Source organism: Scyliorhinus torazame, chromosome 2 (assembly GCF_047496885.1).
Source record: "Scyliorhinus torazame isolate Kashiwa2021f chromosome 2, sScyTor2.1, whole genome shotgun sequence".
Lineage (NCBI taxonomy): Eukaryota > Metazoa > Chordata > Chondrichthyes > Carcharhiniformes > Scyliorhinidae > Scyliorhinus > Scyliorhinus torazame.
Window position 1 is genome coordinate 171,274,363 of NC_092708.1, and position 12,555 is coordinate 171,286,917.

Here is a 12,555-nt window from a genome sequence, read left to right on the forward strand (position 1 = left end):
TGAACTATTGTCTGGGACAAACTTGTACCTTTAACAGCTGGGGGGCGCTAAAGGAGTGGTGACGTGGGGCCGTGAAAAACTTTCCGAGTTTACACACAACACTTAACGATAACACTAACGAACAAACATTCAACAAACATGGTGCAGGTTCCATCAGAAATGACATCGTAAATCACATTTGGACTGGGGTGTAACTAGCATATGGAGGCAGTGTAGTGTGGCCGAAGAAGAGAGGAAGGAGGAGTGAAACAAAAATGAAGTGGCCTTGCTGAGGTGTCCCTGCCAGGAGAAGTGGTGGGTAAGCGCTCACAGTTTGCATGGGGCAGCTGGGTCCTTGTAGCTGCTGTGGGTGGTGTTCGCTTTCATATCTGGGGGCTAGTCTCGCTGGTGCGGGTCTCCTGCAATCTCGGGCGAAGTGTCCTGACTGCCCACAGTTGTAACATGACCCCTGGGGCACATAAGGTGGAGCAGGCTCTCTGGTGCATTGTTCCCTTGGGTATGGTTCCCTAGGTGGGGGGTCGGGGCTGTTGGTGTCTGCTGGTTCGGGGGGCATTTGTGGGCTGATTCCGTTGCTGTTTCAGGTGGACTTGACAGTCTCATGTGTAATGTCCTAATTGTCCGCAATTGTAACATTCTTGAGCTTTGGGCTGGGGTTGGCTGTTCCTGCCCTCATTTACCCGTGCGGGGTTCTGGTGTGCTTTAACTGGGTTCATTTCTACCTGCTCTTCATCGGGTGCTATAAATGCGGTTTTGTTTTGGCCAGATTGCTCCCAGGTGCGGGACAATCTTTTTAAAACCCACTATTCGTTGTGCGCTTCTTCCGAGGGGTCATAATTGGTACAGGCTTTTTGTCCTGCCTCTGTGGCATGGGAGATAAAGGTGCGGGTCCATTTGGCCATGTTATCTTGGGACAAATGGGCGCGGTCTAAATTTCCAAAAACGGCTGTAAAATGGATCCACAGGCATCCAGCAAACGCTGTGGGGTGTTCTGTCTTTTTCTGCCTGCACTTATTCAGGCCTTCTACTGGGTCACCTCTGTTGTAACCGATCGCGTCTAGGATCGCCGTGTGCATCTCTGCAAGGGTGTCTCCTACATTCTGTGGGTCGGGAAGGGCTGCTACAACCGAAGGAACTAAACTCAAAATTGTGAACTTCACTTGCTCACGTTCATCCAGGCCGTACATGGTCGCCTGCTGCTTCACTCTAGCAAAGAAGTGGTGGGGGTCTGAGGTGGGGAGAAACGGTGTGATCTTTTCGCACGCATCCCGTAATTGGGTCACGGTTAAGGGGGTGGTGTAAAGGAATTCCGCGTCTCCTTCCGATGTGACTGTGCGGTGGGTGGTTACTGGATTCATGGATGCCTGATCTATCTGCTCTGTGGGGGGTTGGGGTGCTTTTCTCCTTTCGGGCTTTCCTTGCGTACATGTTCCCTGAACATACCTATGCGCGGTTTTGTTTCATTCTTGCCAATCAGGGCCGTCTTCCTCATCTAATTGGGATCCAAAGGTGTTCTGAAACCCATTTTGCGCTGAAAGCAAAGACTGCAGTTCCGCAATCTGCTTCCTGCATTTTGAATGATCCTCTGAGCTTTGTCTGTGCTCCGTGGTGGCAGCATGGAGTGCTCTTAACGCTGCTTTTAAATCGCTGCACTGCCTTTGCAGTGCCTCTACCTGTTTCTCTGTCTCTTCTCTTACCAGGACTGCACGTTGCGTGTCCTGATAAGCCCTCTCATATTGGGTTTGGAAGCTGCTCAGATGCGCTAGACAAGACTGGTGTGCCCTCTTGGCATCATCCACCTCTCCGTCCTTTGCTGCCAACTTCCTTCTCAAATCTATATTCTCTCTCAATCTCACTAACATCGACCTTGCTCATTCGATGTCTCTCTTCTATCTCTTTGCGGAGCATCCGAACGACCTCTGTGCCTCGCAATTGTGCCAAACAGGACACGATTGCCATCGGCTTGCGAGCTTTCCCTAAGCTTTTCTTATGGATCTCTGACAGGTTCTCCCACCAAGTATGTCCTATACTCCCGGGTCCTGTTTCCTCATTATCACAGAATTCACTCCAAAGGGGCCATCCTTTCCCTTTGAGATATTTTCTGATCTCTTCTTCCCAATTTTACTAGTTTGGTGGGGAGGGTGAAAGTTGGCTTGGCAAATGGGATAACCTCCCTCTGCCAATGGTGGGCCAGGTTCAGGCGATTAAAATTAACATGTTGCTGCGATTTTTGTTTTTATTTCAGTGCCTGCCAGTCTTTTTACCCAAGGCATTCTTCACGGAAGTGGACAAATGGGGGTTGGTCAGGTCAGGAGGGTGGTCCTGCAGAGAGGATGGCAAGCGGGGGGGGCTGGGCCTCCCCAATTTACTATACTATTATCGGCCGGCGATCTTGGAAAAGGTGAGGCGTTGGGTCTGGGGGATGCAGAGGGGAGAGAGTACCGATGGATTAGGATGGAGGAACGTCTCTGAAGGAGGTCGTATTTGGGGGTGCTGGTAACGGCCCCGGGCAAGTACTCTGGGAGACCAGTGGTGGTGCACTTTAACTTGGGGGCTGGGTCAGGGGAGATGCCAATCAGGTGGACTCAGAGGTTTGAGCTGGGGAAGCTGGATGGGAGGTTTCAGAGATAGGAGGAGAGGGGGGATCAAGATATTTAAAGACCTGTTCCGAGGGACATTTTGCAAGGTTGGAAGAGTTGTTGGAGAAGTATGGACTGGGGCAAGGGGAAGGGTTTCGGTAACTGCAGGTCCAAAACTTTGCAAAGAAGGAGGTTCCGAGCTACCCGATAGCGCCAGCCCCCTCGTTGTTGGAAGAGATATTAATGGCAGGGGGATTGGAGAAGGGGGTGGTGTCGTTGATTTATGGGAAGATTTTGGAGGAGGACGGGGTGTCATTCGAAGGGAAGAAGAGTTGTGGGAGGTAATGAAAGAAAGTTTGTGGTGTGAGATGCTACGAAGAATGAAAGCCTCAACCTTGTACGCTAGGTTGGGCTGATACAGCTGAAGATCGTATATAGGGCGCACCTCACGAGGGCGAGGATGAGCCGACTCTTCAAGGGAGTGGAGGATGTCTGAACTGGCTGGGAGAGGTCTCGCAAATCATGTACATATGTTTTGGTTCTGTCCAAAGCTGGAGAGGTATTGGACGGAGGCCTTTAGCATCATCTCAGGGGTACTACATGTGGACATGGATCTAGGTCCCTCAGAGGCCATTTTCGGGGTGTTGGGCAGGTGCTGGGGCAAATCTTTTACCCTTTGCCTCGCTGATTGCTCGTAGACGGGTCCTGTTGGGGTGGAGGTCAACTTCTCCACCCTGTGCCTCGACTTGGCGGGGGGGCCCAGTTGAATTTTTGATAATTGAAAAGGTGAAATTTGAGCTGAGGGGGATAAATGAGGGATTCTACAATTCATGGGGACTGTTTAGTATGCACTTTCGGGAACTGGTTGCAGTTGAACATTGGGTGTTTTGGGTTTACCGTTTTACTGTTTTGTTACCTGGAATGCACAATTGCATGTATTAGATTGTATATTGAGGGGTTGTTGTTTCTGGGGGATTGTTACCGTGTTTGTTTTTGTCTTTCTTTTGTTGTTTATTTGATGTAAATGTTCAGAATGAAAAGATTTTAAAAAACTTTTATCTGCAATGTCACCAGTCTGCTCTCTCATTTGTTCACTACATTTCCAATTAGTACCAGCAGAGGGAGGGATTGCTCCTTATTTTAATAAAACCTTGGAGCCCAACTGTGTTATTGTGGCCAATTATTTTTATGCATGTTAATATAAACTCACATATCCAGAATTTTATGTTAGAAATTGTCACCTTGTATTTATACCTTTCAGCCAGGACTTCAGTTGATAGAAGGGATTCATTTTTGAAGCATCGCCAGTTTACATAAGTAATTGTCAATGTAAATATGGAGCTAGAAAATTCTTAGAGAAAAAGTTGAAGAAAAGCACACGATATGAGATTTTTGTGGCATGGCAGACAGCAATGGGAGAAATTAGTTAATATTTTACCTGTCACTGTCTTTGTTTTTGCTCAATAGTCTGCCTCTCCCGGATCTGTTATCTCTTTACTATCTTACTCTTCTTGTGTGTGTGTGTGTCTCTCTCTCTCTCTGTTTGCCATTTTCTTTTATTTCAGTTCTGATATTGTGAGTGATATGGTATAATAGTGAAAGGGTTACAGACTTGGGATGCTTTGAGGTTGCAGGGAAAAAAATCAGGTTTACAGCAGCTACTGCCATCCTACTTCCTCTCCAACTGTCCAACCACAATGCTTCTCCCCTAATCTGCCCCAACGCTGTACCATATTGTGTTCCCTGAACTGGCCTGCTGTTCATTTTCCTCCCTGCTGCATTATTGCCCTTACCACTTCCCACTCGCATTCTTTGAAAGATCAAACTAAAACTTTTCAATACAGATTTTGACAACTTATGTGACACACCATGATAGCCTGATTAGAATTTCCACGATAAATCTCTAATCTGCTCATTTTTCCCATCACTCTTGTGGTTAGCATATTATTGCCCTCAATTTAATTTACTCCAATGTTGCGAAGCAAACATTTTCCTGCAGCTGATTAGATCCTTTTCATACCTATATTAGTAAACCAATATGTGTTAACTCTGAAAGCAGTCCCACAAGTGCCCATGTAGAAATGGCCCCACTAATATAATTGACACAAAAGTCCTATTTAACTAAAGACTTATCTTGTGAGCTGTCCACTAGTTATATTTGGCCATTCCCTTGTAACTGTCTCCCAACCTTGTGTTTTTCTTAAAAGAATTGAATCGCTCCAAAATACATGCATATTTGGGAAGATTCACACTTAGGATAGACTTGACTTGTTTTTCCTTGAATTCTTTTTCTTTCTTGGAAATAACAGCACATTTCAAGTCCGTTTTACAATGTGTCCCACTTGTAATTGTTCTGAATTCAGCATATTTCCTTCCTGCATGGTGGTTAGCACTGCTGCCTCACAGCTCCAGGGACTCTGGTTCAATTCCGGCCCTGGATGACTATCTGTGTGGAGTTTGCACTTTTCCCGTGTCTGCGTGTCCTCGAGGTGTTCCTGTTTCCTCCCACATTCACAAAGATGTGCAGGTGAGGTGGATTGACCATGCTAAATTTCCCCTTGGTGTTCAAAGATGGTGAGGTGCGGTTATGACGATAGGACGGGGGAGTGGGCCTAGGTGGAGTGCAGACTCGATGGGCTAAATAAACTCCTCCTGCTTCTATGATTAAACAGCTGCTACTAAAGTGAGCAATTCAGACACTGAAAGAAGCATCTCAATTTCTAAACTGCATTTTGCACTTAATCCAAAGCAGATATTTTTCTCTTTCAGACAATTCATCAATGATGAAGATCTCACTTAAGAATAACAACAAAGCTTTGGCATTAGCTCTTGCTGAAGAGAAGAAAAAATACAGAATGGCTGAACAAGAAAAAGTAATTCTTCATAAAGAAATATACACCCAAAATTATGATATAGTTATGCTCCAGCAAAGATTAAAAACTCAGGTAATAAATGCAAATTACGAATTGCCTCATCTTCTTTAATTTTGGATTGTAATTGAGCAGTTTTTGAAATCCATCTACGTTTTCTTTTCACATTTTAGATCATTTTTAGTTTATTTTATCTGACTTCTCATAAGTTGCCAAGTCTGTATGCTGCTTCCAGCCTGAAAGTCCATAGGTTTTTCGTATGAGTGTTGCGGGAACTTCACCATTAGTTATTCAATATAGCATAGTTCACTCCCCAACTGCCCAGATGAGACGTGGGGCGTGATTTTATGGCCACACTGCGCCCGAAAAGCAGCTCTCCACAGTGCAGCGTGGCCGATAGAAGCAAGGAGACCCTGCTCCCGGGATCTACCCGGCTTGCAATGACTCACGAGATCTAATGCAATGTCACAAGACAATGCTATGTATATCCCGCCCACTGCGGATGGGATCACCTTTTAGTAAATCTGCATATTAAAGAGAGACTGCTAGTCTCACTTGATTGTGCAGATTCCCAAGTTACCTGAGGTGTAGTATTAATTTTCTTTGCCTCGGAGACCTCGGGCGAGTGCCGTTCAGTACTACTCTCCACAAACAGAGCGGCACTTGTGGGGGTCTCTCAGGGGATTAGAGGCCTCCAGGTTCATGCTTTTTGGTCAGTGTCACCCTGGCACTGCCAAGGTGCCAAATTGGCATATGTGTGTGCTGGCGTTCAGGCCTGGGTGCCCCCTGCGGGTGTTAGGAGGGTGTGGACCCTCCCAGAGTGCGTTGTGGCTTTGGGGGGATAGGAGGGGGCGTCGGGGGCCTTGGAGGTCGGGAGGCCATTCAAAAATTACGTCCTGATCTCTCCCTATACTGAGGAGTTTCGGTGAGCGGAGCACCTCAGTATAGAAAGGTGAGGGGAGAGATACGCGGTTAAACGTGCTCACTATGGGACTTTGTTCCCTTTTTGTAAAATCATGCCCAGAGTTGAGTTTCAGTTCAGAACTTTTATTCCAAGCTAGCAGGGAAGCAAAACTACCACCAGATGACTTGCCTGCTCCCCGATCACAAGAAATACAGCGTAATTATATCATCCATTCTCTCTTCAGGTAATTAACCTATACCAATCAAAGAATACATTTGTTTAGAAATTATCTATGTTCATTCACAACTAATAATTAAGATTACATAATGCATTACATATGAGTATAGTTGCCAATCACAAAGCATGTACATAGTATTATAATATCGTCAGGCGCGTAGGTGTCTCTACTTCAAACAGTTATTAGATTAAGTATACGCCTGAGCTATAGTTCCCAGACTCCTAAGCCATTCTCCTGTATTCCATGATGGTGACGTGAGCAGCAGCTGGCATGTTCAATTAATTTTATGTGTAGGCATCCTTGCCAAAACTACAAGTCCTTCGAATTTTTATCTATTGCAATAGCAATGGCTTGCTGCTATCTGTCTATGGAAAATTACTAGCCTCTCAAACAGGAGTTCATGTGAGCCCTTAGTTTTTTTTTAAACCTGGTATATAGTTTTGTACATAAATCTACCTCTTTATACCTAAATCTACCCCTTAAATCAGCATAGAACGTCGTTCCACAGTACAAACTCAAGGCAAGGTGCGGGTATAATCACCAGAAATTGAGAGGGAGAAACTAAGACTGATAACTGAAAGTATGGCCAAAGGAATAGGCTTTAAGACAGTGAGAGTATGTGTAAATGTCATCCGAGTCAACAATTTTAATGTGAGTTCATTATGTACTTGAATACTGTCAAAATTATACCTGAATTTGTCTCTTTTGCGAACAGAATGCTAAACTTTCGACCTTGGAAGATTCCTTGATGAAGATAAAAAGCTGCTTCTTTGATGCTACCGAATATTTGTCAGCTGCCATCAATACCTGTGAATGTGATGTAAGGATTTGTCTTCATCTAGTTTCTTTACAGCCTGTTGTAGGTTTTCCATGGAATCCGGGCACTGCACCGAACCGTAAGTGGGGCAGAGATTTAAAACATTAAGTGGGTTATTATAATCTGAAGTACACTACCTCAAAGTGCAGTGGAAGCAAATTCAGTGGAAAATTTAATTAATAAGATAATTAGATATCTACTTGAAAAGAAGAATTTTCGAATTCTTTCACAGGATGTGAGTGTCTCTGATAAGGCCAGCATTTGTTGCTCATTGATAATTGCCCTTGCAGATGATGGTGAACTGCTTTCTTGAACTGCTCCAGTTTATCTGGTGTAGGTATACCTGATGTTAAGAGGGCATAAAGAGTCTACAAAAGGATTTAGATAAGTTGAATGGGCAAAAAATTGGCAGATGGAATGTAATGTGGGAAAATGTGAACTTGTCCACTTTAGGAAGAATAGAAAAGCAGGATACAATTTAAATGGAGAGGCTTTGCAGATCTCTCTTCTGCAGTGAGAGCGGGATGTCCTGGTACATGAATCACAAAGTTGGCATTTGGGTACAGCAGCTGATTAAGAAGGCAAATTAAATGTTGGTGTTTATTGCAGGGGAATTAGTTGGGAGGTATTGCTGCAAGCTTACCAGTGACTTTGCGAGATCACATCTGGAATACTGTATACAATTTTGGTCTCCTTCCTTAAGAAAGCATATAAATGCATTCAAGAGGACTTCTGGTGGTGGCGAAGTGCTGAGCAGACGTACATCAGGTGGCTCACCTCCCAATCGGACCCAAAATAGCAAATCTTTCAGGATTCTTGACTCAAAAATCCACCCAAAACTCCTTTTAATAAAACCAAATGGCATTAGTAGCAAAGAAGCAGAAGAGAAGATGCTGGCAAGCGGTAGCTCAAAGGGCCGGCGAGAAGGCAGATGCGGCGGCATGGGACAGGAGCAACGAGCAGAAGGAACAATGGACACACGAGGCGAGGCGGAGGCCCCGGCGAAATGAGAGGGGGCGACCGCTGACCCGAACAGAGGAACAGGCAACTACGACCCCCAACACACCGGGTCAGGGATGGGAAGACATTCCTAAAAAAAAGAACTTGCGCCATGAGGGAGGCGATCAAAATGGAACTCTAGGTGGTGATGGAAGAGGTGGTGACAGAAATGATGACCGCCCTCCAGCGCACAATAGAAGGCCTCGGAAAGAAGGTGGAAGCCCAGGAAAGGACAACCCTGGACCTGGAAAGAGTGGCAATTGACCAGATTGGTTAGAACCGTGGCTCTGAAGAGTGAGGTGAAGAGTTGGTGGCGGCCCAAGAGAACCTGAGGGGAAAGATAGAGGACCAGGGAAATAGGTCCAGGCGACAGGCCAACTGTATTGTGGGACTGCCAGAGGGGGTGGAGGGAAGGAACCCATCGGCCAAATGCTGGACAACTTGGTCGGGACGAACCGCTTCCCTAACCCCCCAGAACTTGACCAGGCACACCGGTCGCTCCGGCCAAAACCCAAGACTGGGGAGCAGCCGAGAGCGATCATTGCGAAGCTGCACCAGCATCAGGATGGGGAAAAGATCCTGAGGTGGGCCCGACAGACAAAGTCGTGCTCGTGGGAAGGACACAGAATAAGGGTTCATTAGGACATTGGGGCAGACCTCGCAAAAAAAAGGTGATGAACAGGGGAATATGAACAGGCAGCGACGGCACCCAACACACCTAGGAGGGATGGGAAGACATTCCTAAAAAAAGAATTTGATAAAGCAAATTCGGCGCTCTACAAGAGTGGGGTTTGGTTCAACATGTTGTTCCCGGCCAAACTCTGAGTAACTTATGAAGGGAAAGAACATTACTTCGGCACCCCGGTGGAGGCCGAAGAGTGAAAACCAACAGTCTAGAGAAGGAACAGACGCAGCAACGGTGAGGGCAGCGGGCGAAAAGACAGAAGGTGGAGGAAGAAACGGTACCAAGATCTGCTGAATGGACTCGGTGTTTACGTGGGACAATGCTGGCTCGTTCTCGGACTAACGTAGGAGGACAGAGAGAGGGAAGCGAGGATAGGGGAAACGGGTGAGGGGGCGAGGAAGGAGACGGGCAGACAGAACAGAGACTGGGCGAGACCAGCTTCCGTACTAGCAGGGAGGACTAGGACGGGAAGACGAGCAGTAAAGAGGGCTACAGAGCACCTCTCGGGGGAGAGGGTGCGTCTGGCCAGGGCTGGGGGGAGGGCAGGACGCAAAGGGAGGCGAATACAGGGGGGAGGATAGGGTGGGGAAGAGGGAAACGGGAAGGGGGGGGAAATGACTCACAGAACAGAAAAGGGGCAGAAGGATAGGAAAGGGTTGGCAGTGGGACAGGCATGGAGCAGGCTGAGGAATCAAGATGGCGCCGCAAACAGCCACTTTGGAGGGCCCCTAAACAAAGGAAGACCCCGGAGTGTAAGGGTGCACCCACGTGGCGTACACACAGTTGCTGGCCGTATTGGGTGCTCCTGGACAAAGGAAAACCCCGAAGCGCAGGGACCCGACATCATGGCAAAAATGACGACCGTGACCATTTTGGACGGGCCCCCATCAAAGGGATACCCCGGAGTGCAGGGGCGCGTCCACCAGGTAAGTACGGTTGATCCCGCAGGACCTGGGGATCAGAAACCCCTTACCAGGATAGTCACCTGGAACATAACGAGACTTAACAGTCCAGTGGAAAGATCCAGAGTCTTTGCCCACCTGAAGCCTGAAGAAGGACATAGTCTATCTGCAGGAGTTACACCTGAGGGAGAAGGACAGATTACTGATGAGGAAGGGCTGGTTGGGACAGACAAACCATTCCTGCTACGGGACGAGGGCTAGGGAAGTGGCCATACTGATCAGCAAGAGAACGTGATTTACTGAGACCAGAACGGTTACAGACCCAGGGGGACGGTACGTCATGGTCTGTGGTATCCTAGACGGGCCAACAGTAGTACTGGTAAACCTGTACTCTCCCAACTGGAACGACACAGACTTTATAAAAAAGACCATGGCGGAAATCACCGACATTGACACGCACTGACTGATTATGGGGGTCGCATTTAACTGCGTACAAGACCCGCCCTCTGACCGATCAAGCCGCAGAACAGGGAAAAAGACCGGCATGGCTAAGGAAGTGGGAGCATTTATGGAGCAGATGAGGGCGCTGGACCCGTAGAGCTTCCTGCACCCGGGAGAAAAATAATTCTTGTTTTTCCCGCAGGTGCACAAGGTATATACCCGTATTGACTTCTTTGCAGTGGGGTAATCAGTGGTTCCAGGAATTAAATGAGCGGAGTACTCCGCGATTGTCATCTTCGACCACGCTCCACACTACGTGAATATGAGGTTGCCCAGCGCCCCACATGGAGGCTGGCCACGGGCCCCCTGGCTATTAAGGCCTTTTGCCAGAAAACATCGCAGACCCTAGGCAACTACGTGACTAACAACCGGAATGGGGAAATCTCACCTTCCAAGTTCTGAGAGGCACTGAAGGCTGTGATCAGAGGGGAAATTATAGCCTACAAGGCACGTAGAGATGGGGAAGAGGGGGAGGCCAGGCAACAGCTGATCGATTCCATCTTGGTAGACAGAAATTACTCCAAGGCCCCGACAGTAGAGCTGCTGGCTGAGAGAAAAAAGATACAAATGGACTTTAACCTGCTATCCATTTGGAAAGCAGTGTACCAACGCCGCCAGGCACGGGGGATCTTTTACGAACACGGAGACAAGGCTGGCGCCTATTGGCTCACCAACTGAGAAAGCAGGCAGCCACAAGGGAAATAGCGCAGGTAAAAAAAAATAGCAGAGGCAGACTGGGAGCGTGACCAAAAGAGGTCAATTAAGCATTTGAGACCTTCTACTGAGGGCTGTACACCTCCAAACTCCCCCAACGGGGACGCGAGGATGAAACAGTTCCTCGATGGACTGGAAATGCCGTTTGTGGGGGAGGATAGATGGGGGGAGCTGGAAGCACCAATAGAACTGGGAGAAATCATAGAGAGTATCAGCTCCATGCAGGTCGGGAAAGCGCCGGTACCTGATGGGTTCCCGGCGGATATCTACAAAAAAGTCTTCCTGGCCCTACATCTAAGGGACATGTTCGCAGACTCACTGGCAAGGGTAACTTGGCCTCCTACGCTAACTCAGGCCACAATATCATTGATACCCAAAAAGACAAAGACCTGACGGAATGTGGATAAAATAGACCCATTTTGCTGCTGAATGTGGATGCGAAAATACTCGCAAAGGTCCTGGCCAAAAGGCTGGAGAAGGCCTTACTGGAGGTGGTCGCTGAAGACCAAACGGGCTTTGTCAAATGTAGGCAACTCACTGCGAACATCAGACGACTGCTGAATGTAATAATGCCCCCCCCCCCCCCAAACACTGTAAAGGAGGAAAATTAAGGCAGGCCTGACACTGCCAAACCTGCAACACTACCACTGGGCAGCAACAGTGGAAAGAGTGAAGGAATTGGTGCACTAACCCAACTCTGAGTGGGTCCAGTTGGAGGAGGCCTCCTGCAAGTGAACGACCCTCCGGGCCCTGGCCACAGTACCACTCCCATCCCCCTTGACGAAATACACATCGAGCCCAGTGGTAATGGCCACACTGAAAACGTGGAGTCAGCTAAGACAGCACTTCAGGCTGACCAGGATGTTCCCCATGGCCCCCATCTGAGGTAACCACAGATCCCCGCCAGCCATGCGAGACGCAACATTTAAAAAATGGAGACTGGACAGTGGAGTGCTGACAGTTAGTTACTTCTATGTAGGGCACAGACTAGCGACGCTGAACAAACTGACGGAGGAATAGGAATTGCTGACTGGACAGGAAATGAGACACTTACAAATAAAACATTTCCTCCACAAAGAGACAGTAGGATGCCCCAGGGTCCCGGAAACCACACTATTGGAGAACCTGATGACCACGGACAGTAAGGAGGGGGGGGACTCTATGGGAAATATACGGACAGCTACTGGACAGAGCCCTAACACCACTGGACGAGACCAGACTGAAATGGGAGGACGAACTGGGGACAGAAGTGGGGTGGAGACTCTGGAGCAAAGCATTGAGCAGGGCGAACTCCACCTCCTCCTGCGCAAGGCTCTGCCTCATTCAGTTCATAGTGGTGCACAGAGCAC

General features: G+C 47.9%; 1 protein-coding gene across 2 annotated transcripts in view; it reads left to right on the forward strand.

Annotated features, from left to right (window-relative positions):
• The window catches only part of LOC140393676 (uncharacterized), a 50,671-nt gene that overhangs the window by 8,490 nt on the left and 29,626 nt on the right, over nt 1-12,555 (forward strand). For both annotated transcript variants that reach the window (XM_072479971.1, XM_072479966.1), the window contains exons 3-4: nt 5,346-5,521; nt 7,304-7,408. In XM_072479971.1, coding sequence (XP_072336072.1) covers nt 5,346-5,521; nt 7,304-7,408 — 281 coding nt within the window. The remainder of the gene's footprint in view (nt 1-5,345; nt 5,522-7,303; nt 7,409-12,555) is intronic.